Source organism: Athene noctua, chromosome 3 (genome assembly GCF_965140245.1).
Source record: "Athene noctua chromosome 3, bAthNoc1.hap1.1, whole genome shotgun sequence".
Taxonomy (NCBI): domain Eukaryota; kingdom Metazoa; phylum Chordata; class Aves; order Strigiformes; family Strigidae; genus Athene; species Athene noctua.
The window spans coordinates 80,890,641-80,917,159 of record NC_134039.1 but is presented as its reverse complement, the minus strand read 5'-3'; the positions used below and the strand labels follow the sequence as shown (position 1 = coordinate 80,917,159).

General features: G+C 41.9%; 1 protein-coding gene across 4 annotated transcripts in view; it reads right to left on the bottom strand.

Annotated features, from left to right (window-relative positions):
- Positions 1-23,951, bottom strand: part of BEND7 (BEN domain containing 7) — a 48,352-nt gene extending 24,401 nt beyond the window's left edge. For 3 of the 4 annotated variants that reach the window (XM_074903467.1, XM_074903468.1, XM_074903470.1), the window contains exons 1-5: positions 23,571-23,951; positions 19,660-19,743; positions 9,697-9,996; positions 3,652-3,774; positions 933-1,198 (exon numbers count right to left, since the gene is read on the bottom strand). In XM_074903467.1, coding sequence (XP_074759568.1) covers positions 933-1,198; positions 3,652-3,774; positions 9,697-9,996; positions 19,660-19,743; positions 23,571-23,631 — 834 coding nt within the window. In that variant the 5' untranslated portion in view covers positions 23,632-23,951. The remainder of the gene's footprint in view (positions 1-932; positions 1,199-3,651; positions 3,775-9,696; positions 9,997-19,659; positions 19,744-23,570) is intronic. The other variant, XM_074903469.1, reaches the window with a different exon arrangement.
- Positions 23,952-26,519: the final 2,568 nt, after the last annotated feature.

Genomic DNA, 26,519 nt, shown 5'->3' with positions numbered 1-26,519 from the left:
CTTGCATCTATATAACTGAATTATCATGACTGCTCTTTTTTATTAGTTCCCACTTCCAGAAAGGTAGAATATTATCTGCTGCATTGTTTTCATTTACGCTTATTGATATTGAATTTAATTATGTTTTCCTAGCTCATAGTACTTAGGAAATTGGAAACTGCCTGTTCAAAATTCAAAATATATTAGAGAAATTAATGATCAGTTTACTTATCAGTAAACTAGTTCAGATGACATCTATTTGGTCATTAAGCAAAGCCAATCAGCCACCAGATACATGAAACTTCTATCAATGTGTACACGTTACATGAATCAAGAAAACACACACTGCAATTTTACACACGAAAAGTACATATTTTTAGAGTGGCAAATTTTGGCTCTGTTAGTCACACTGCCATCGTCAACAGTGTCAAGGCCCTCAGCCAGCAACCACAGCAATGAAGACCAAATGGCCCAATTCAGCAAAGACTGGAGGTATGAACTTTATAGAGGTGAGGAGTCCCCTGAAGCCAGTGGGACCAGCCAGGAATGAAACAGCACATAAATACACCTCGGCAGGATAAGGGCATACGTGTGGACTACGTGTGCTCATCAGCAAATGACAGGGTTATACATACAGCACTCCTCACAGCTGATCTCATGGCAACAGGAGAGGTGGAGAACAAGTCTCCACTGTAAGCTCAAACAACAGACAGCCTCAACCACAAGGGAGAACTGTATACACACTCATGACATTTGAAGAAAAACCCTGAAAACTTTGTTATCAGCACTCCCCCCGCCTAACCCTACCGTCTCTATTCAATCCTACCCAAGATTTGCTTGTGTATTCTAACAAAAAAGTGGGAACACACATCAACCTGACTTGAGTACTGATTCTCCTGAGCAAGTTAGTCCTTTAAAATCCTGTGATGCCACGTATTAAAATATTAACTTACATCTGATGAAGCCGATTCAAGGATAATTCCAAATCCTGAAACAGGGGGTTCTGGTTTTAGCGGGGGGTCAACTGCTTGCAGACTCGATCGTTCCAAGTTTGCTGATAGCTTCTTTTCATGCTCTGCAGGGCTGGGTTTCTTATTCATGGTAACTGGTTCAACAGTTTTGAGAGGCAGTTTTTTCTTTTTATTTCTCTTTCTTGATATTGTTGACTTTTGCGCACAAATCAGAGGAACAGGAGGCTGCTGTCTGTTTTGAGTCCCAACTGAAAGAAATCAATGAATTAAATTTTAGACAAAAGCACATGTATAACCACACAGATGCACTATTAAACTACCCACATACTGAACTTATCTCCTAGGTAAGTGGTATGGTTTCAAGGCTGTTTGTGCATGTGAAACAGTTACATTTTATCACCTTTGCATAATTTTCCAATCTGTACAATGCAGATAATAACACTGAGCTCCACCATGAGGTTTTTCAAGACATACTGATGAACAGCATTCTAGAAAAACAAGGAATACATGGTTCTTTTTTCCTAGTGACCACTGGATGGTTGGTGAAATGAAGGACTTAAGTAATGATTAATTTGTATGCCCCCCTGAATGACTGAGAATTTCATTGTTTTTGAGCATCTTCTCCTGATAAACATAATACAAGTGCTAATGCAATTACAGTTATTTTTATGAATGCAGTTACCAAGTTAATTAGCTCAGCAAGAACATTTCAAGTACCATTATGTCAAGAATGAGTGAAAATACTATTCAATGGTTTAATTTCTGGGAAAAAATAACCCAAAGTTGCATCAGTCAGTTCTGTTCATACTCAGAAACTGACAGTTCATGTGTTACCTCTGAAATCTAAGAGACCATATTTTGTATTTATCAATATTTTGCATTTTTCAGTATCCACAATCATTTGTATAAATTAAGGCACCAATCCTGAACCTGTATCAATGTGAGAGAGTTCTCCAGCAGAACACTACTCAGATAACAGTTATATGTCTGGATGAATCAATAAGATTAAGGTCAAACCAAAAAAAGAAGTGCTACACATGCAAATCAAACTAATTCGAGCTATGAGTGAATGACAAATAATCCTCATCTACAAAGCTTGAGGAAAAAAAATAATCTTGGAGTACTGTTTATTAAAAGATTTCTGGGATACTTCTTTTCTGGTAAGGTTTTACAAGATTGTAATTTGTAGTTTATAATTTAGACAGAAGGGTGTTTGAATACTAAAATAAGTTATTACACTTTTGTTTATATGTGTGTATTTTAGTTTTATCTTTTAGCAACAAAAATGCCAAATGATTTTTTTTTCTCTGCAAAACCATCATCTCATGCCTACTAGAAAATATGAACTATTATTCCCAGTGAATCAAGACATTCACTAATTAACAAGGTACTTACACTGTAGACACATAATAAATAAGAAATGTTCCTGCTATTGAGGAGCCAGCTCTTCTGGCGTAAAACCCAGTTCCGTACCTCTCACCCACAAGCCATTTTTAATCATGCATGTAATTTCAACTAAATCAGTGCAACTCCATAAAGAATTCCCTGCCCCAGCAAAGACTGTAAAACTGGTCCTTTGTAAATTGATGACTTTTAGAAAAGCATTTTTATGTGTACCAACTGATATTACAAAACCTGTCTGATTCTTCCCGTCACTCACTCAAGCGCTATACGCTGTGGAGACAAGGAGTTTAGTCAGTCCTTCACTCCACCCATATATCAGTTAATTACTCAACACTCCCTTTCCTAACAGAGGTCTTATCCAGTCAGTTTAAGAGAAAAACCTCCATGGTTTCACTCCCCATCACTCACACTGGACGGGCAACTCAACCGACAAAATCTCCAACTCCTCGTTAGTATTAACACTAATTTTTAGGAAACACAGAGGCTGCAGTTTCAGAGCAGCCTATGATGACCTACCTAACTCCTAGCTGTCATGGTCTCGTTATGTTGCTGGCTCTAGTGCTCCTCTGACTCTGCACTGTTCTGTTTCAACTCCTAACGTAGCAGAAAACTAGACTCAAGGGTTTTCCCCAATGAACAGATTATTGCTGGTTCAGCCAGCAGAAAGAACTGGTAAACCAGTCTGAAGAAGGGTGGAGGCCACGACATGCAGCAGCTAGCTCAGTTGAGGCTACCACAGAGCTGTAACTTGAAAGAAGTGTTTATACAATAACTCTAAGTGGCCTTCTAATTTTTTTCCTATCCCTAAGATTAGTGACCTGGTAAGCAGACAACAGGTAAAGTAGCATTTTTCACCTCTGAATGAACACACTGTGAACAGAAACTGGGGGTGGTTATGGCATATTGACTTACCCACTCCCACTAATAGAGTATCTAATCATGTTAGGGTTGTTTTGGTTTTTTTTTAATTTAGCCTTAAAAGATTCCTACAAGGTAATATCCCATGTTACAGGTAAGGATCTGAGAAGTAAAAATTGTATTTCCAAGAAGCCTGTGAAAATTTGACTTTGAACGATGTGTCAAGAAAGCAGGAAACAGACCAGGTTTTCCTAAGTCTCCACATAGATTTCTGTCTTACTAGACCATTCCTCCTAACAAAAAGAACATAGAGTCATAGAATAGTTTGGGTTGGAAGGGACCTCCAAAGATCATTTAGTCCAATGCCCCTGCAATGAGCAGGGTCATCTTCAACTAGATGTTTGTCATGGATATGCATGTATGGGACTAATCATTGTACCTGCTTGAATCTGCATCAATTTTCGCATGGTCTTGAGCTCTTGAAGAATAGCCTGTAGGGTTGACTGGCAATTACATGTACAGCAGTTTGGTCCAATTGATGAATTCACCATTGGTATTTCTCCTGAGAGAGAGAGGAACAAAATGGGAGAGAGATGATGTACTCCACACAAAAACACCCAAACAACAATTACCAGCAGGTATTTGAAACTATTATAAATATACCTTATCATGAAATGAGATCCACAGCAAAAAAGCAAATAATTTTCTACATGGTCCCTTTTAAGAGGAAGAGGACACTAGTTTTTATCCAATTACTAGTACATGCAATTATATACAGTAGGGGATGCAATGTTAGATGGGCTGGAGAAGACTGCTCAGAGCGTGAATACAATGCACTCTTCACAGCAGGGCTCTCTATTGTCAGGCTAGTTCATCTTGAATAACAATAGCACCAAACCTCATTATAAACATACTCACTTTATCACACACACACAAAAAAACCCATCTCCCAGAACAGTCTTGCAAAGAATGAAGACAGTCTGTGTAATAAAGGTTTATACTGTACATTAAATGAGGGCCTAAGAATTTTAAAACTGCTTGAATGTTACATGCGATTCTTTACTATGTGAAAAATTGAGAATTAAATAAATACCCTATTTGGAGAAAAAAAATCCAATCAGGATGGAAAAGAACCACCAGCAAGGAAAGCTTTCAAATCTGTTCTTCTGTTTGCTGGGGTGGGATTGTTTCCTATGGCATGTTTTCCAGCACTGTGACCTATAAGATGGGCTTTCCATAGTTGCCCTTTGAAATTAATATAGTAGTTCAACAGATTCTTCTTTTCTAGTAATTCTTACTAGTGTTTATCTGAATTTACATACTTTTAGTTCTAGCTCCTAGCCGTGCTTTTATTACTGTCTTGCTTTCCACAAGTTTGGCATTGTAGGTCCTGAATTGTGACAGGCTACAGCTGAGAGATTTCAAGCTTTACCTGAATAGTTGCATCCTGCACTTATTTCAAAATAGCTGTATCCCTAGCTTTAACACTGCAAATAAAAATTTCAAAATTCAGCAAAACACCTAGCAGTATCTGCTTGAAACTGAGACCAGATGGGATGCACCTCCCTTCATTTCAAAATGTGCTTACAGTCACTTAAATTGATGGCTATTCTACTGCTCATCAAAACATGTAAGATCATTTTATGAAGATAGGTACAAATGGGTCTAACAAAAATCATGTTGCTTGGTGTCCCATGTGGTGGACTTCAGAGAGTGTATTTCCCTTTTTCCTCCATAGCTTGACAGTTATCAGGTGCCCTTTAATCATTATCGAGCTAAAGTGAACATAAGCAACTCATTTAATCTTTGCTCATAAATCCTCCCACTTTACATTATTACTTTTGCTCTCTTCTGAAGTCAAACCAGTTTATTAATATCTTTTTAGGTTTGGTTTGTGTTCTTTCATCAGAGCTCCCTGATGCCAGACCCACACAGATTCCCTGACTTCAAATCCTCATTTAAAATGGCTAAAAATCCTGTCACCGCTAAATCATTCCCACCCTTTCCTAGTTCTTCCAGTGTGTCCCTCCATTCTCAAATCTCCCTCCCCAGGCACTTATTTTCTACCTCCTTCCATTCAGTCCTTCAGCTCTGAAGCAACTTCTATGAGACTTGAGCAAACTGGTGGTCTTTCTCCCAAAACTGAGCTACTTGTGAAGCTAAACTGATGCGTCACTTAAAGGCTGTTGACATCTTCTGGGTGTAGCTCTCCTCCTTTCCTCAGATATTTAGATTGTCCACACTACTGCAATTACAAATTTTGGTATTTTAAAATATCATCCATGGACAAAAACTGTTAATACTGCATTAAGATAAATGGAGCAGCTAAGAATCTTTACAAATCTAGCAAACATGAATGCAACAGTTCCACCAGCTTCTTCTTTCCAAGGTTTCAGCTGTAAATAAATCAAGTTTTTAAAAGTAAAAAGTGATCTGGAAAACAGGCTGAGAGTCTCAGATTAAAACAAAAAGAGGTTACTGACTCAGCAGGACTCTGCCTAGTTTGATCTCACCCTTCCTTTGTACACAGTCTATTCACTGAAAGTTCCTTGGGGCATGGATGGGATTTTATCTTTTTAATGGTCCATAAAGCGTTTAGCCCATTGTTACAGGTACAGAGAGAAAAAAAAATAATGTTATCTTTAGCTTTGCTGCGGATTATTCAGAATCCCTCAACTTGGCTCCACAGATACTCTTTACCTATCTGTTAAAGGTAAAAGTTTTAAGTATATGAGGTTCAAGACTACTTATAATTTAATGGCATTGGCATAACTCTATATCTTTCAGTAAGAAAGGCAGGTACTCCAGAAACAAAGTCCCAGGAAATTAGGAGAATTTTATTAAAGGAAGACAAATACATAGTAAGAACATCCTTCCTCCAGTGCTTTCTCTGTTGTGTTATAGACTAATAAGCTCCTTGGGATAAAGCCTGTCCTCTCTCTTGATCAGAATCCAACATTCTAGTGGGCTTCTGGAAATAATATCTGGAAGACTACAGCAGGAGACAAGAGCTGGTGGCTTTTGTTTCCTTCTTAACAAACACTCTACATCATGGTGAACCGCATGTGAAAACTTAGACAAATTGTATCAGTAAATACCTGTACATCTTTCCTGTTGCAATATAACACGTTCCTAATGAAAGCACGCAGACACACAGGCTTCTGACGGAAAACCAAAGGGTCTGTTTTCCCATTGAGGCACAGGGGATTTACATTATAATCCCCATTAGCATTGGTAGAAATTACCCATGTAAATCTACCATAGGTATTGGAAATGGGAGAAGAGACCACCAATATTTCAAATCAAAGCAGGGTTCTACTGACTTCATACATATTCATGAGGGTTTTTTATTTTCTTTCTATCCTCCCTCCTCTGATCAGTTACTGTGTTGTAAGAAACATCTTGTAGAGTGTTCTCAGTCATTGTTCCAAGCACTATCTTTATCATTTTTAGAGGACAAAAGCAACCCTTTTCAACTTGTTATAAATCAATTTTTAATTTTAAAAGGAGAACAGACTTTTTATTTTTATGAAGGAGTCTTTAAAGAGCCATCTCCCTCTCTTCTGGAAGTTAGCCAGCAGGCAAATTTGATACCAGCTTGCATGATTGAGAGAAGGATACGACACAAACACATTAGTTGCTTCCCTGTGTGAGCAGCAAGTAGCCCAGGACAGCGGTTCTTACAGCTGGGTCTGCTGAGAGTGAATTCACCTGGTGTAACATTGGTACCACAAGTTTATATTTGAAAAGCATGCAAGTGCAATCCATTGAAAATGTTCCTGATACAACCGAAAAGCAATTCAGCTGCTGCATCACTGCTGGATTTGATACAGAATGAAAGAAACAAAACTGAAATGTTTTAGACAGACTATATAAGTTTGTTGCCTCTAACAGGGCAGAATGTTACTTGTTGTTTGTAGCCCCAGGAGGTTTCCACTAAATGCAGCGGGTCACAGATAGCAACCTAACATCCTGACTTGTGGAACTGTTGCCTTACATCTAGTTTGAAATGTATCACTTTGTGTTTCAAGTACATTCCTACTCTTCTCTCTGTTGCTGCAATGCCTAGGCTACCCCCATTCCTCCTTTTCTCTTTTGGCCAGTACCTTTCAGGACTGCTTTCTATAGCAGCACTTGTTAAACATCCATTCCAGCCTCTCAACTGAACCACCTTTACCATGCAAGTAGATAAATATATTAGTTAGATGGATTTAGCAAGCCTATTACATTCAAATTTGAGTAGTTCAGACAGCGTACAACATAGATCTTGGCTTTCTTTACGTTATCTATCCACAATGGACAGAATGTTTCTGGACTCAGACTGCCTGCTACAGATGGCTGGACACCTCCCCAGTGATGACTTAGGCCCGACAGCCCCACGTAATAAGCTTACCTCCTACTTACACAGTTTTGCTCTGCTGAGTTTAAACACCATGGTAAGTACCAAGGAGTAATATCTCCCTTGAGGTATTGTTCAGCATTTCTACACCCAGCTTTTAAGGACTTTGCCCATCCCTCAAATAACATCTAAAATACTGAGTTAGATGCTCAGGCTCCCAGTGCAAGTGATGGGGGGAATCAGGCATGTTATGCTGGCCACCTAGACGCGCTGTGTGCTGGCTGGGGGGAGCAGTTTCAGAGCTTGCTCACAGCCCAGAAATGCATCAGAAGTTTCCCTTCAGAGCCAGAGCAGCAAAACTGTCTGTCAGGATCGCAGCACCGCACCGAAGGTAGACATTTCTAACCCAAGAACTACGCAGATCATCTTTTCAAAGGTGGCCAGAGAGCCCACACCCATCTTTATGTAATAACCTAAAAGATTGCATTCCTTTGTGCAGCAGGACAGCTGCAGAGGGAGGGGTGGAAAGTGCCTCCTGGTGCACTTCAAGAGCTGGGAGACTGGGCATTCCTCCTATCCAGCCCAGGCGGTCACTCAACCCAACCCTTCTACTGTCTCACAGACCGTTCTAACCTGTAAAAGATCATAAATCAGCTGAACCTTTCTTCCCCATACAAAAAAAATTAAAGTGCTGACATTTTCTTGTGTATGGGGCCAAATCCTGTCAACATGTTTGAGCTCACATGCTGAATCAGGCCCCTGAGGGGACAGAGGTGTGGCTCCACCTACTTTCTGGATCCGGGAACTAGGCACCTAATCTGTGCAGGCTTGGGCACTTCTGTGCATGCAGAGAACTGTCCCTGCCAGTGCCCAGGGACTCTCAGGGCAAAGAGGGAAATGTGTGATGAATTTCTGGTCCTACCATATCTGAAGATTGTGGTGATGGGATTTTGAGAGTAGAGTTTTAGACTTGCATGCTAAATCCCATCAAGTGTTTTCCCCTCTCCTCTGGATCTGCACGTTTTAAAAGAAGAAACCACTGTTTTTTCCTGTTATAAAATAAATAAAACTAGCATGACTTACTGCAACATCTTTCTCCAGGTCAACCAGTATCTCTGTGTGAATCACTGTCTCTACAGAGAAACAGTCTGGTGAAACCTAGGGCTGTGTGTTTTTTAGTGCAGTGACAGTACTTCCTAGAGGACAGTACTAAGAATAATAATAGTATTTTTCTTTTTAACTGTTACAAGCAATGAGAATTTGTATGCCTTTAGAGAAGAATACACTGCAGATGCTCCTATTGGGAAGTATGAGCACCTTCAGAATCAAGTAGAAATTGATAATGTTTTCAAACTCAATCTCACAATTTATTATCTTCCAGAATTCAGAACTGGTAACCCTTTAATTTACCCTCCCCTCTAAATTTAGGGTTGAATATCAGGAGAAAAACTTTCTGAATTGAATTTAGATCATTAAAGAAGACTTTCAGGATCTGGCACTAAAAACTCCATTCTCTGGGACTTAAAACAAGAGAAAAGCATTTTAAGGGCACACGGCCATCTACTTTAGGGCAGAATTCTCTGCCAGTGCAGACCACGGTCTAGTACATGTTGTTCATAGGTAGACTCCATCATCTCTTTTCTCCAATGGTCCCATCAGAATAAAAGTCTAAGGCTGTGATGGGATTTTGTACTCATAGTTCTGCGGTCAGTTATAAGGCTGATGCCATCCCCTCATGAAAGTCAGTAGAATCCTGCTCCACAAGTGGTGTCACAACAGCGCTACATTACTCATTGCAAAGAGGAGTGGTAGAGGTTGACACTTAATTAGTTACGAATTTAATAACAATGGCAAAAGATGTTTCTATAAGTACTGTATAGAAATTAAGCCTGTAACAGCATTGAATAATTCTGTCCTATCACCAGGAATCCATTTTAAAAGCTAAGACAGATGGTAGCAGAATGCACCGTGCCCACTTTCGCACGTTTTCAAAGTGATAACTATGTGCTCATTTTGTAGACTCTGAACTATAACTGCTATCAGTGCAGCGGTACAATAAATCATCACAACAAAAGCAGAAATTTAGTACAGTACAAGGAGAGGGAAAAAAAAAGTACTTTTCTCAGTATCTAATGCAGATCATACCATTGGATGCCACAGTTCGCGTTTGATTTTGGAACGTTTTGGATCGAGTTCCATATTGCCCTGAAAAATGGCTAGCTTGGGGTGATAATTCATTCCATGCACCGCTCTGTGAAGGATGAAGGCTTGCTTGGGACTCTGCAGGGGGATTCAGGCGCTGGGCCCAGGCTAAGTCTAAATCTTGGGGCTCCTCCTTCAGTTTTTCTCCTTCTTTGCCAACTCGTTGATAGATTCTTCCAGTGCTGTCATTCAGTAATCTTCTCATCCCTGTAATTTGTTTTTTAATTTCCCGGCTTTCATCTCCTAATGAAAACAGAGCCACAGTTATCACTGTAAATTAGCAAAAACGGTAATGGGTAGAGATTAGTGATTTTAGATGCCAATAAGAGTTGGAGTACAAAAATAAATATATAAAGACAGGAAGGAAAAAGAGATGGTTGAGTGGTCGTTGGTATGTACCAGGCTACGCTTTAACACAGAGATGGTTGACATCTCTCATAGCTGAAAGACCTGCTGAACTTGGCTTTCTTGATGCTGTTTCTAAAGCTTTGATGAATAAGATTATTTTTCTCCAGAAGGAAATAATAATCACTACATCAGTTTCAAATAAACTATCTTTTTAAGAGACTGATCCTATTCAGGCATTGATAGGAGTGGGTATTTTCCCCACGTAAACCCTAAAGGATCAGACCCTTTACGTATCAGTTGGCTATATGCTGAAGGATAGATCCTACAAAGAAAAGATAAACCACAAAAAGCACCACACCACACACACAGAACAACACTGCATCTATTGATTTTAATGAACAGGATCAGCTCCTTAGTCTACAGAATTTAATAATACTGGATTATACAGGAATAAATTAAAAAGCAGCTAATGCATGTATAACTGTATATAGCCTAACTGCTGGATGTCTTAAAAATATAGATTATGAAAACGAAATGAAAATATACACAAGAAAAATGTGACTGTTCCAAATAAATTCCAGGCATTTAAATAATAACAATTACATACTTTAATACTCCTGGCACCATTTAAGTATTAATTTTACATATGAAACTGCTGATTGCACAATGAATATATGTGTTTTGGGCAGATAGTAGCTATTTTGCTCGTTAGAGCATACATTACATTTCAGTAGTAATAAGGAAGTGTTCATAGCCCCTTCTGAAATAAGAAGCTTCTATATTTTACTGGTAATAGAAAAATCAAACATCCTAAGCAAATGGAATAACGAAGATCAAGAAACTGATGAATCAACCTTCCTTTATAGTATACTTAATATAGCAAGACTTGGTATCCTCTATTCAAATACAATCATGCTTCCCAAAATAAACCTATTTTTGGCAAAGCAATGGTGAAAAGGAAGCTTCAGAACAAAAAAACCCCAACCCTCCAAAAACCGAAATGCAACGTGCATCATCTCTAGTTCAACAAGGTATTTGAAAGTGTGCTTATGCAAGGCATGTGAACAACTTTATCAACTCAACAGCACTATTCAGTTGCCTAAACTTAGGCGCATGCTTAAATAGCTGAGTAAACCAGACAGCTAAAAGAACAGCAACTCCCTCCCCAGCATGGGCCAAGCTCAACATAGCCAGGACACACTGCAAGCCCAGCATACGTAGGGATGCGCAGTGCCCGAAGAGGGAGTTTTTGCTCTACGAGGCAAATAAGCAGAAGGGGAGATGAGCTGTATGATCCATTCCAGCCTCTGCTGAATCAGAGCATCTCCTGCTTGACCCGGTGCACCAGTTCCCTGGGCTGGTGCCAGTTGGCTCCAGCCCACCCTGAACCAGCAAGGAGAGTGGGTGGTTTGCAAGAAAGCTTCTAGTCCAAACTTAGAAAAATATTTGTCAGCCCCATACAGCGATATTCTAGCACCACTTCCACTCCAGCTAAAGTGGTGAGAAAAACCCTTTGCAAGAAATTCTGCACTGTATTTATTTTGCTGGTTTGCCTGTGGATTTATGTGTGTGGGTGTGATTTAATTAACAAATTGCAGCACCGATTCCTTTAAAATGGCACTTTTTGGCCCCAACCCAACCAGGGGTTGACTGTTTGCAGTTCCCAGACTCAAGAGGCTGCAAAACACCACCAGACTCCCATTACTGAGATACTCAGACCTGTACGCTGAAGACTGCTTTTCTCCTGTGTGTGGCTGTATCTGCCCATATTCAAGCTCCAAACATTCCCACTACACCGGAGCGTGAAGCTGTCCCTTACCATCGTACCATTTAGCAGTACACCAAGCTCTCAGAGTTTTACGTTGGTGAATCAGATTTCTATTCAACAGCAAAATATATCTGAATATCAAAAAAGCTTCCCACCCACCTCGTCCTGTCGGGTGTAGCGACTGTGTGCTACGTGGCTGGTCAGGTGACACATTGTTGGAAAGATTAAATTTCCCTTACCGAAATACATAAAATATTAATGTTAATTGAGCTTATTCACCCTTGATTCTAGCCCCTTGTTCCTTCATATAGAAGCCTGCCTATACAGGGACATGAGTATCCTCACGTCCAAACAGGAAAACCCCTACATTTATGCTACAACAAACCCTGAACTTGCATCCTATGTAAGCCTGACTTTGCATTTAGGTAGCTCCCTACTTAAAACAGGGAGATTCCCTCTCTGTGAACTTCTTTGTCAGGTTGGGGTTTTTTTTGTTGTTGTTATTTTTATTGATTTCTCTGTTTCCGTTTTTTGTTGTGCTTTTTGGGGGGGTGCTTTTTGTTTTTTAAATATGGCTTCTGTTTTGTAAGGAAGGGCATTAAAAACATACAGGCTACAAGCTTGACTTAGTCTTCAGTGCAAGTTTCATGCCCCCTCTCCCAGTAATGACTTTTTACAGCTTTTAATTTGTAGCTGGCCAGCTACAGCACCATCCTTCCTGACATAAGTGGAGAGTAGCTGATGTTACACTGTCTGGATCTGCATGCAGGCACAGGTACACTACCAGATTTAACTTCTTGCTCCCTGGTTATCTCATTTGGCTATTAGCTCTGGAGCCCAATGATAGCATTTTGTTATCAGCTATTCCACTGCTGATTATTTTCACAGATAATAAGCATGTAATTTAAAAAGGGGGTGGGGGGAGAAGGAAGATGGGGCACAGAGAAAACCAAACAGCTATGTCCTACAGAAGAGCCACCCTAATCAAGCACAAGAAAAAAAAAAAGAGATCAGTTAGATCAGTTTTTTACCTAAAAATCTACATCACCTATCTGTGAAAAGCCTCCTGAGATAGATGTTGAGGCCTGAGAGGAGTGGTGCATACATATTTCAGCCTCTCCCTGTACATACCCCATGGGTCCTCACCACTCCCAAAGAGATGACAATGCCTCCAATTGGCAGGCTAGAGGTTTCGCAGTTTGGATTTCCCATGTCCCCCACGTAATCCCTTTGGTTTTATCTGAAACCAATGAAGTTACTTGCAAAACACTAAAATACTTACAAAATACTACTCAAAACAGATAAGCATGGCAAATTACAGCCTTATTTAGGAACTTATATGTAAAGATGATATTAATAACAAAAACATATTGACAATCTTTTAAAATTACCATTATAGTTGTTTCTGTGATGGCCCATTATATACAAGCTATTTTTCCCACGTGGCTTGATTGTAATCTTATTAAAAAAACAGCCACATCAGAAAAAACAAGACAAAGCCCTTTTATAAATACTACATATTAAACAGTCATAAAAAGTAATTTTCCCCAAATTAATTTCAATTTCTTTCCTTACTGAAAGTGTATGTAGCATAAAAAGTTCCCGCTTTGAAAGTTGTAAAAATGTTAAAAATTAAATGCAAAAATGTAAGCCAGAACTGTTCTCAGATGAAGTAGCATCCACATGCTAAGTGTGCACCTGCCTGAAGCAACAGATCTGTAAACAACTCTAGTTAACAAAATATTGTTGATAACTCACTAATTCCATTGTTTGTCCCTATATGCCTGATCATTCTTTCACTATTATGCTTATTAAACTTAATATAGCACACTGCCTACAAACAAGTTATTATATTTTTCCTGAATAATTTGTCAAATATTATCATAGTACTGTGAAGAATTATAAAATTATATGTAACCATACCCATATGTTAAAATGCCAATCTTGATCCAGTATTAGAGAAATGGTAGCCACATTTGCAATGAGTGTGTGTTTTAAAGTGTATAAATGACTGAATAGAATTAAGGTTGGACAACTATCTGCATTTGATGTTCTCTTCCTTTGACTTATATAAACAAATAACCATAAACTCTTGGACCAATATGGTGCAATTAATTTATTTTTAACATTATGCTTTTTATGTTTTGGGAAATATAAATGAGTAGTTGACCTTTTCAACACTTTGATTTTCTATGATTTAGTGTCTAGTTTTATGTTGTGTTGTCTTTTAGCAGATGAAACTCCTACAGGAACTTTTCCTTTCTTGGCTGTACGAATAGGGCTTTTTCCTCTACCAGGCTGCCTGCTGAAGGTAATTGTGAATCTCACAAATTTCCACCTTTGTGTCAAACTAGGCTGAAACTGGTGGGCGAGTTCCAAAGCTATTGGGACTATAGGAATGGCAACGACAGCCAGCCAGTCAAGCACATGTGAGCTGACAACATTAGCCTGGTTTGTAAGGAAACAAGGCTTCAGAGGTAAGAGAAGGTGGAGGTCAATGTGTATGGCTTGAAAGTTCAATTAAAAAAAAAAATAAATAATTGCAACGGGTTATATAATCAGACATATTAAATGCCAGTTTACTAGACACCACTTGAATGCTGACCTTCCTGGAAGAAGGCCAGCAAAACTCAGCTGCCGTGTTTGAAGATTTTGTAAGGGCTAATTCAGAGCAGCTCAAGGAATCAGGAGGCTCGTGCATGCAGGGCACACGTCTCTGCTGCACAGCCAGGCTGAACTCACCAAAACACCTTTCTGAATGTTACATGATATTCGTGTATTTCCTTCAAAGATAGTTACCCCAGAAGGGAGCTAGCCAGCCCTTCTCAGTAAAAACTATTCCCACATCAAAGCATAACTTTCAAAACTCAAGATATTTTTACCACTGCCATCTTGCACCACAAGTGGCCCTGAAATAGAAAACTGTGAAGGTCAGCATGGGGAAAATACAGAAGCAATGTGCAAGATTCCTTATTGGATCAAAGATTTCCCAAATCACATGGAAAGTTGTTGTGACTGCTCTGTGGGTAATTTGAATTGGGCATCTGTGTAGCTAAATTGATGGGGTAAGCATGGATTTCTCAAATAAGTGATCCCCAGTCTTTGCTGGCATATAAGAACCTATATTGAACAAGTAACACAGGCAACAACACGCTTTGCAAATTAAAAACCTAAACCCCAAGTCAGCAGGGAGAGCAGTGGTCACGAACAATGTCAGAGGGTCACACAAGCACCATGAGTTATGAGCTGGGGTCTTTGATTACCCTAAGCTAACATATAGGAACATTTAAGCTGTCTTAGCTGAGGCATCTTAGCAGTGCTCTAAAATCCCATTTAAATGCACTTACCCATCTTCATATCATCACACAGTGCACTAAGATTATACCTGCAGGAAAACTGGATCACCCTCAAATTAGACTCCCTACTCTCAAATCAAGCGTGGAGGCAAACGGGTTGACTGACAGCACTGCCTACACCGAGACACAGAAAGTTAATAAGCATCACAAATACTAATGTAAGCAAAGCCAGGGTCTGATCCTGGGACCATTCAGGATTTGTTTTTTTTTTTTTTCCTCTGGAAGCTGGATCAGCCTAGGTGGCCTGGCCACCACCAGCACAAAATGACACTTTTGAAGAGCTTGGTGAAACAGTTTCAAAACATTCAACAGGAGCAGATACAGAAGTGGTAAGTTACACACTGTTCATGCCACACTGCAACAGCTAAATTGCTCAGGAAAGGACATGTGAGCAACTGTTCAATAAATGTATCTATTAATGGAGCTATATAATTAAGAAAAATAATAGATATGCAACAACCTCCCCCAGTTCTTGGAAATATCCCAGGTCAAGATCATGCTTCAGCCCCAAAGGCAAATGCTTTACAGTTAGATCACCGGAGAACAGAGATACATAAAAAAAAACCTTTTACGCAGTCTTAATTACAGAATCTACTATTGCAACAATCAGACCTGGAATACAGTTCTATTAAAAGTAACAAGTAACTTCACAGACTTGCGTTAAGTCAACTTTTTCTCTGTGAATAAATTGCAAAGGATATTATTTCTGGGACAGAATAAATTCTTGAAATTAGTGAGTAACTTATGCATCGCTCCCCTGCTCCAAGAACACATTTATTTTTACCATGACATAGTGAAGTTATTAATCTGCTGCCTTCCATTTCAACAATGCGAAATGCTGTAAAATGCACAGACACCTGCATTACAGTACATTTCAGTTCCACTTTATATCAGTCATAAACATCTCTGTTTTGGACATCTCTTCAAAACAAATGCTCCAAGCACACTGTGCATAGCATTCGATTTTATGAAACTATAAAAGTTCTTCACTGTTAATTACACAGACAAATGTCTCATCACACATTTGATTACCAGGATAATATAATTAGTTTTCTACATTAACCTTTCAAACATAGAGCCTGGATTTCAAGTTGAAAGCACTGTAAAAACACTCAGTCTGGAGGTATATTATATTTCCGCTTTTTTGTGATGATAATAAAATATTAAGACTGAAAAAAACCCAATGTGGTGTCTGAAAAAGATATTTTTTGTATAGACAAGCTAGGTTTAACCAGCATTGTTCACAACACATGGGTGTACAGTCCCCTCATGGGCTTGTATTTCCAAGTCTGGGCTAGCAGCCCTGCGACAGAAGGTTTATGCTGATAACTGGTAAAAGCTGAAGTCGGGTCTGTCTTAAATCTTATCCATACCCAAGGTTTAAGCACTTCACTCTGGGCTGCCTCCTCATTTTCAGGTCGAGCAGTCTCTCCCGGTATCAGATAACTAAGCCCTTCCCTTCAAAACAAAACAGATGACAGTCCTCATCTGCAAAAATACAGTAGTGACATTTCCCCCTGCCCCAAATTTTGTAAAGGCTGTGTTTAGTATGTCCTTCACCTAGGAAGGTGTGACTGCTTGTTTATCACCTTACCAGAACAAAGGATTGGAGAGGACAAGCTACCTCCTCTTCTGCTCCAACACCACAATCACATGAGCAAACTTCCCCAGCTTACCAAGCTCCATTAAAAAAAGCAGCTGGACTTCACATCATTGCAACCAGAGGTCACGTCCAGTACCATGTTCCTCTAATTGCACTGAAGCTTCCTTCAATTTTCAGCCTACATTTACACAAAGCCATGTTTTGCCCATCTGTGCGGGTGCAAAAAAGACTCGCTAGGTACAACAGGTCTTTCCTGACATTTGATCCTTAATTTATCTGCATGTTAAACCAACTGGATTTTTCCAATTTACTCATTTATCCTAGAAGCTCCCCCCATCTCTTCAGTTTGAGTTCATCATTCTCAACTCTGCAACCAAAACATAGGCACATCCCATTCCTGATAAAGCTTCACTCGTTTATATACTGGCATTAACGCTTCGCATTTTCTAAAGGTAATAGTTTCAATGATGTATCTTAGCATCCATTCACATACTAAAGGCTGCATCACATTCATGTTTCCAGCTGATCCCACGGACCAGGTAAACTGAAGAACAAACCTAAACCGGAAAACAAACTTGACTGTAAACCAACACATTGGACTGAACATCCTTCTAGGATGAATTCTGGCATAAAAAGTGAAATCAAGTGAAGCAGAGATTATACCCTGAAGCTCCTTATCAGTGGACAGGACACTGAGCTGGAGAAAGCGTTGTGATCCCACCATTGAAGCACAATGAAAAACTACTCCATGCAACGTGAAATTTTGTAAAGGAAAGTTGAAATGCCAAGTGTCACTCATCCCAGATCCCTGTCCAAAGGTGGGAGCTCAGATTTCAAGTGCTTTCAGCCTAATTTAGTCCCTGACACTGCTTTCCCTACATCTCAAATCAGTGCCCTTGTCACTAGGAATCTGGATAGAAGTGGACACCAAAGTAACCCACCCAAAATAAAGTGGACAAGGTTATATAAGCTCTGAGTAACTTACTGAATTGAACTAAAACCTAAAGGAAAAAAACAAAGCCTAGTCTACAATCTTGTATGGTTATCTGTCATTCAGTCATGTCAAAAACCAAAATGCTTTGAGGAAATACAAAAGTTGGATGCTCGGGACATCATCAGGAAATAGCACCTTTTTCTCTTCATTGCACCTGAAGGTGGGCTGATTCAGTACCTGATCAGGAAGATCCTTGATAGAATTCACACTCTGAAAGGTTAAATTCTGTCCAGCTCTTGAAACAGGTGAACTTTAGGCACATAAATGCCAGAGCACATTCAGTCACAATGAAAAGCTGGGCATACTCAAAAAGAACGCCACACCAAACCCAAAGACAACACAGCCAAACCAAAAAGTCAAAATCAACTGGACTCATGGCACAGATGTCAAAGCACAGACTCCTGCACATCCTTAGAAATATCTTGGCTTAAGCAAGTAGGTGCAGAACTCCTGTCAAGCTTTATCATGATTTAGGGTTGGAAAAGAAAGCATTCAAAATAAACCTCTGATGGAGGCCACTCCATCAGGTTTATCAGACTCCACCAAAAGTGCTTACAGAACACAAAATCCAAACATACAGTACAGCAGTCGTGTTTGCTTCTCCCTGGAAATGGGTGTAGGGAAGAAATACTTGCTCAAAATCCTAATGGTAAGAAGCTGAGAAGGGAACTTCACACAGCTCTCACCCCTGTGTAAATATTCCAACCGTCATAAGATTCCACACTGCCCAAGACATCCCCCTGTTCTCTCCCCTTTGGTGCTGATCTCTAAAAGAGGATGTGGCACTGTGAATTCAGGAGGCAAAGGCATTTTGCAGGCGGATTGCTTCAGGTGCTGATTCACACGCTTGGGACCAATGCTTCTTGCTGGCTCCAGGGCTCATGCTCAGACTACAGAAACCTCGAACCATCCTACAAAAATGTTTAGGCTCCTGGTGCAGTTAGGGAGAGGCAGACACCCCCGAATTTCTCACTGCAAAGGCACCTGCTTTCTCCAAAGCCCGAGCAAGGTGTCCAAGAGCTTACTTTATACAGCAAGAGTCACGACGGTAGCTCAAAAATCTAGCCCTAACTCCTCTGAATTTGGTCTGCCAAATTTTTGCCAATATGTGCTTTACCCACCCAGGTGAGGTCCTAGATGCGACAGGAGGGGGCTGGAAGCAGGAAAGGAAGAAGCACTCTGTAGCTGAGGAGTTATACGGGACAAAAAGCACACAGGCAGGAAGATAAAGGTTCACTGCTAACCAGTCCTATCATGCTGTAGTATATATCATGCTGCAGACTCTATATTACTTCTCTGTTTTCTTTACACATTTTTAACTGTTGATTTAATTTAATTTTGCCATGGCAGGATTAGCAGGCAAGCTACAGAGGTGAAAGGACATTACATTAAGACAGCACATTAATCCTCTATCCCACCCAAGGCAGAAGCAAAACCAAACAAATAGCAGCTTCCTGGAAATTGAATTTCTGTTATCCAGATGTCAAAGATGTAATACCCCAATTACACAAACTATTGCCAGTGAAGCATGCCAGCGAATATGCAATGTAAATGGGGTGAGCACAGAGCTGCAAAACTGCACAGTCAGCATCTGGCTCTCTGAGTGAGTGATAATTAGCACTCTGTGTAGACACTAATAAACATTTATGTCTGAAATTACAACTTTTAGCAGTGTTAATAAAGGATATATTGGCAATTCGTAGAATAAAAGGGTCTTGAAAAGAACGTCATATTAAACAATGGCAGGCGCTTCCTGTGCTTGCAGAGATTTTTTTCCCTCCCTAATTGCAAATGGCCACGCTATGTTGCTCGGAAATTAATCAACACAAGCACATACCTAAAAAAACTGGTTGTGTTTCTTTGGTCTCCCCATTAACATCATTGCTGTAGTCAGAGATCTTATATATCTCATGATGGTAATCTGGAATGAAAAACGATAAAAAAAATTAGAACTCAAGTGATCTGGAAAAAATGAACACTGAACACGTTGCTACAGTTTTACTACATAATTTATCAATATATCTGCAGTTTATTTCACGTACATCAAATTAACCACAGAAAATGTGCTCTGTATCAGCACCTCCTAAAAAAACTTCGCTCACACTGGAGAGACTCAGCTCAAATATTTCACAGATTTTAGGGAATAGCTACGCCTGCCCTAAATTACTGTGTTCATTTTCACAGCAAATTATCCCACCAGATGCCAATTATCTGGCTTCTTGCTTTACAGATGGAAAGCAGATTTATAATGAAATCTTTACCTTCCCAGAGACCAAGGGAAACTTTCAAACTTCACCTCAATCAGAAAAATCAGCAATGTACATTAGGGCTGCATCGTTCAGCTATCCTGACTCATATTGGTGTCACTGGCCTCTGAATTCTGAAGAAAGGAGGATCAGGGACACCTTAGGATACTCACCTACAGAAACTAATATCTGTGGTGACCCTAAGAATAAACATTAGTATCTCGTATTCAGATACGTTACAGGATTTAGGGGGGGGAAAAAAAAAAAAAAATCACCAGAGAATTTCTATTTCAAAGAAAATAATATTTTGCTGTGAAGGTCTCTGCTGTAATCTCAGGCAGGTGTTCAGTAAAACCAGAGTTTTGTTTACATGTGTGTGCGAAGGGAATAGCAAGTTCAAGTAAAAAATAATGTCTAAAGGCAGCTCTCCTGGATGCTATTTCCGACTCCGCTACTGGCACACACTTTGTCCTTCGGCAAATCGCTCAAGACTGAACAATATATCCAGTGTCTTGAAACAGTCACCCTCCCACCTAACTCCTTTAATGCCCTCCCAGTTCCCAACACTCCCAGCTACTCCCTCTGTAAACTGGTTTTTATGTTTACCTGCCTCACAAAAAAACGAGATTAACTAATGGAAGAGCACTTAGGGGGATTCACTTAAAAGGCAAAACAGAAACAGAGGGTGGTACAAGCAGCACACCTGCACCTCTGACAAAACAGCTACAGGATTGGAAAGGTCTCCTGGAAGCCAAACTTTTTTTGTTATGTGCTCTTTATTTGTACAGCATGATTGTCTTAAGGGCACAAGAGGAGGAACAACCCAATAAGTGAACTAGAATCAAGCCTAACGCAGCAATGCAAAAAGAAAGGGCCTAGAAAGAAAATGGAGAGGGGAAAAAAAAAAAAAAAAACAAACCACCAGAACGGGGAGTTGGAGAGGTCAGTGACAAGGCGCTACACAAAGGGTTCCTCTGCCTACCGAGCACACCCAGCGAGTGAAGCGGGTAAAGGTGAAGTTTGAGATACGACATCGAGGAAGTAAAGGTTCCTTTCATATGGCTAAAACTATGGGATTTAAGATGACTGCCTTCCACAGCCATTATCTGTCCTGTTGAGGAGAGGATCTGATGGAGCCGCTTGGTGGGCACCTGGTGGCCAGCCAAGGTCAATCCACCACACAGCATTTTCACACTCTCAAGGGTGTCCCAAGATCTGCTGGGAGTGAGTATGCGAAAACTAGAAATTAATGACTTAGACTCATGGTCCTTGCATATATACATAACACATGGTTTCTTCTCTAGCACTTCCCTCCAACCATCCAGCTGGTCACAATATTCTTCTGATTTACAGCTGCTGCCTTTAAAGTCACCACATTTCACCCCAGAGGCAGATGTGTTTTAGTGCAGGAGTAGATTTCCTCTCGATCTGGTCATTACTGATCATCTTCATAAGGTGCTCTGAAGTTTTTTTGGGGACAGAATAAGTCCTGTACAGGCTCACATCATTAACAGATGGTGTGTTACCAACAAATTGACACAGCATACCCTTTTCTCTTTGGTTTCCTCCTTCTGCCTTGGATGTCACAGTCCAGGCGCTGTGAAATCCAGATCAATTTCACAACAGTAAACACGAAACTGTGACATTACAGAATGACTCCTGCAAGAGGCAAAGGCCAATTACAAGAGACAACTATTTATACATAATTATCTTCCTAATCAACTGTGATAGAAAAAGGGTATGCAAGTGCAGACTCACATGCTCACATGCAAAATGTGATTTTTATCTCCTCCATTCTCAAAGTACTGAGATATAATTTTGGTTTTAGTGTAGCTTTCTATTTGACTTTCCACATCCAAAAAGAGACCCCAGATAAAATAAGAATTACTGATAATGTACATCATAACTGAATTTACCTATTAAAACAAGGTTAAATAGATTGTCTTCTACAGTGAGGCACCTCTAAGCCTGTAATGAGTGGCAACTGAGAGTTAGCAAAATAGTCATCTATTTCTGATAGCACACATATTCCGTTACAGCTCCATTAAGACAGAAGTAAAACCATGTCTTCAATTCCAGTTTTGCTTTTCCACAGGTTTCACTTTCACACACACACCCCCGCTCCAGACTCCAGCCCAGTCCTGCACTAACTGCCTCGGAGTTGGAATCATATTCGATATCAAAACCCCACAAACCTAACCTGTTCTCGTAGAAATGAAACCCTCGATAGGTTTGCTAATGCATACAGACCTCTAATACGTTTCAGACAAGCCTGACGGGTCACTGCCCCTCTAGTTTTTAACAGGGAGTATGTGCGATGCTCCAGACCTCCCCACCACGACACAGCAGTCATTATTTACTATTCCTACTAAGTGTGTTCATTTCCACCTCTAAATTTCTGCACATCAAACGCGATTTTGCAGAGCACCTGCAAAGAAATCGCTCTTCAGACCACAAGTCTTGACACTCGTGTGTATGTCCCCCTTTTCCCAAGTGTGACATTACACCCAAGCAGTCACCTGCCTTGAACTTGGCATGCAGGACACACACGGCGTTTCATGGAGATATTCCCATCCAATACTTGGAAACACAAAAGGAAAAAAAGATCTCGAGTCAAATCCATCAGGGCAAAAAGATCTCATCAGCTGGAGAAGGGATAAAGCCCCAACCAAAATAAATCCCTAGGGCTGAGAAGTCCACCTGTTAAAATGCTACCAGCACATGTATCTTTTTATTATTATGAAAAAAAAAACCAGCAAGACTGAAACACAGAGCTCTGCTTCTTCCCTGACACGAATCCAAATATTTCCGCTCACAATCTCTTTTAAAACATTCTCTTTTCCAAAGGCAAACACACCCCGAGCGAACAAGTTACACGCCAGCGGCTCTCCCCTGCCCACGTACAATTAATGAGCTGCGTGGATTTTTAATAAAGCAACCTCTATTCGGCTTTTCTTTGAAATACGCGGATGTACGCAGTCAAGGGGAGGAAAAAAAAACACCCAAAACACAATAAATCCACAGGAGTTGAATACTAAGAAGGTCCGTTACTGCTCAAGTGTCATCATATTTTGCTCCCTTCCTGATTTTACCTTTTCTTTCCCCCCAAGCAGGATTTACCACGAAACACGATCCAACTTTATTTTGTGCAAGATCTGCCTGGAAAAAAACCACGTCCACCTTTCTGGGGTGTTTGGGGTGTGTGCGTGTTTGTTTTTGCAACAAGACAACGCACACGCAAAAAAGAACTGTGGGGCAGAAAGAGGAAAGGGGGGGTTAAAAGAAAAAAAAATAATAAAAGGCGTGCAATGGTTTCGGGGAGTTCAAGCACAGGATTGCGGAGTTAAATAACAGCTGCGGGGAGGGAGAGGCGATACGGGGGAGCGGGAGCACGGGCGTTTCGTAACGCCCCGCTCCCCCCCGGTGCAAAAGTCGGGGCTGCCCCCGGCGAGGGAACAAAGCCCGGGCCGCCCCCGCCGCCCCCCGGCCGCCGCTGCCTTACCTTCGTTGATCAGTTTAAAGCTTTGGGATTTCCTGCTTCTCTTCCTCTGGGTGAACTCCATGGTGCGGGCAGGAAGGAAGGAGCGGGGCGGCCGGGCGGCCACCCGGCGGCGGCGGCGGCAGGACCAAGGTCCGTCTCTTTAATCAGCAAAACACGCGGGGGTTGGGAGACGGCGGCTCCGGCGGTGAATAAAGGGATCCGGGACAAGTTGGCTCCGGTCTTCCCCCTCCCCCCGCCCTTACCTCCCGCCCCAAACTTTGAGGGAAAGCGGGGTGCGGCGGGGGGAGCCCCGCGGGGGCGATGCCGGGCAGCGCCGCCGCCTTCCCCCCCGCCGGCTGCGCGGCCGCGGCCCGGCGGCGAAGGGCGGCCCGCAATGGCTCGCCGCCGGCTCCGGGACCCCGGTGCCACCTGCTGGGGGAAGGCGGCGCGCAGCCCGGCGCGCCCCGCGGCGGTTCCGCCAGCCCCGGCCGTAAGCCGCCACCCCGAGGCCGGCCCGCCGCCAGACGACGCGCCGGGGAAGGCGGCCGGCGCCGCCGGGCCCCGCCGCGGGGCCGGAGGGAACGGGGCCGAGAGGGCAGCGCCATTTTGTGTGCCCCCTCCCGCCGCCTCCGCCCCCCGCACCCCCCCCAGCGCCCTCCCCACACACTCCCCTCACGGGCTCCCCCTGCGTGCTCCCCCTGCCGTGCCCCGCCGCCGACACGGGTTCCCCTGCCCGCCCTCCGGCTCCCCGGCGGGCAGGGGGGTGCCCGGCCGTGAGGGAGCGGCGGCCTCTCGGTGCGGCCTTGCGCCGCCGCCGGGTGTGCTCGGGGCCGCTCGGCTGCCCGCGGGCCCCGTCGGCGGCGGTGGGTCCCCTGAGGGGCTGAGGGGGGAACTCCTCGCCTTGAGCGGGACCGGACGCCTTCCCGGGCCGAGGTCCGGCGGGGATGGGGCTCAGCTTGGCGGTGGTGGGGCCGCCGAGGGCGGGAAGCGGGCACAAGCCAGCAAGGGTGTTGGGCTGACGCTCACAGCTGCTCGGTGCCTGTTTTACAGCAATGATGGCATCGCTGTGCCCGCTTGCGTGGCGGACCGAGGCCTGGAGGAGCGCGCTGAACCGCCGGCCAGGCCCAGGGATGCCGAGCTTTGCCCACGGTAGTTAAACGTGGATCGCGGGCGTGAGAGGAAGAGTCTTGGTCCTCCGGAGAAGTCAGATTTAGCACGTCTGGCGGCTCTCCGATGGTCACCGGCAGGTCACTGTAGCCACATGGATGGCCCAAGCACAGCTGAAATCGCTGCTTGGATCGATTCACCGCTTGACGCCTTCATCCATACTTCCAGTTCACTACTTGTGCTAAATCCGTCTCTGGTGTAGCGGCTTTTTTTTACAGTCAAGAGTGCTTTTGCCTGTTGCCTGTAGAGGAAGGACCCAGGCTTTTACAGTTACGACTACCGATAGCTGAAAACACAGCTCCCGATCATCATCTTGTGTTTTACGTGTAGTCAGGCTGTGTTATGACAAGGAGAAGAGTATGTGATACTTGCCTACGCCTACTCGAACAGATGCAAATGCAGATCTTCCCTTGGTCTCGTCAGAGTACCCAGGAGAATCCCATTGGTTCCAGTAATACTGACCGACCCTATCCCTTGGAATAATGACATAAAATTAGTGAAAGCAAACGGAATATTAACAATAGCAATTAGGATCCTGTGTGCATAGTCACGGTCAGATCTGAGTTCTCTTGTGCAAGGTGCCGTCCAAACGCCACACAGACAGCATACCTGGTTCCGAAAAGCAAAATTGGGAAACAGGCTTAATGGTGAAGCAATATCAGAAAATATGCCTAATGGTAAAATTTATTAGACTCTGGAAAATTAAATTCATGAGGGAGGTTATGGAAACCTCACAGATTGGGTAAGGGTGTAATTTTCTATTAAATTGCTAAGTGGAAAATCCCAGAGGCAATCAATATGCTACTTTTGGAATTTTCCTAAACTTTGCTGTAAGACTTTGTGAAAGGAAACTGGGCTAATGTACTATTTAAAATCCTGCATTATATATTTTTGGGAGGATGCTGAAGCAGCAAAGGTACATGGATGTCATATGCTGTTTGCTAAATTGTGTGGGTCCAATTAATCTCTAGTACAGTGCAGTGTAGTCAGGTCTGAAATGCAGAAACAGTGGGCCTAAATTTTGCATACAAAAAGAGTATTTTCTCTTTTTTTTTTTTTTTTTTTTCTCCCCAAACAGTCTGCTGATTCCTGTCTGCTAACTTTATTTACAAGACTTAGAGCATTGCTGAAACTGTTGTGTTTGACTCTCATCCTTCCTGGGACAATAGGAGAATTTTTATAAAGCATAAGGCCTTCATTTACTGTTCAACTCACATGATAGGCTTTATCCTGCGTTTGCCAAAGGAATGTGCTACAAAAATAAAAAGGTCTTTTCAGTTTTCCTCTGTTACTCAATTTTGTGAAACATTTTGGGGTATAATTTATGAAAAAGTGATGGCAGTGTTTTATCAGCTGCTCTCGTTCTCCTCTGAGTTGGATTTTTTTGCTTAAAGGGACTCTCATGATTTGAAATGATATTTCAATCTGAACGCTGCACACTGCAGTTTCGAGTAACATTTCACAAGAGCTAGCACATCCCCTTTTTCATTAGTATTTCTCATTTTGCTTCTTGTGAATTAAAGAGATTCATTCTTTTCTATGTGCAGAATAAGCCTGGTCCTGCAAGCAAACTTAATTAGGGTTACTCAGATGAGTAAATCTTGCGATTTTCATTTATGAATGTGTTACCCAGTTTGGATACTTAGGCCCCGATCCTGTCATCTCATCTGCATAAAAGTGAATTAGAAACTAGGACAAGGTGACTTTAGGTCAAAGTCTTCGAGCTATCCACACGACACGTAGGACGATCTGGTAGCTGAAAGCCAAGGTTTCCGTCCTGTACTGCTAATGTGTCTCAGCCAT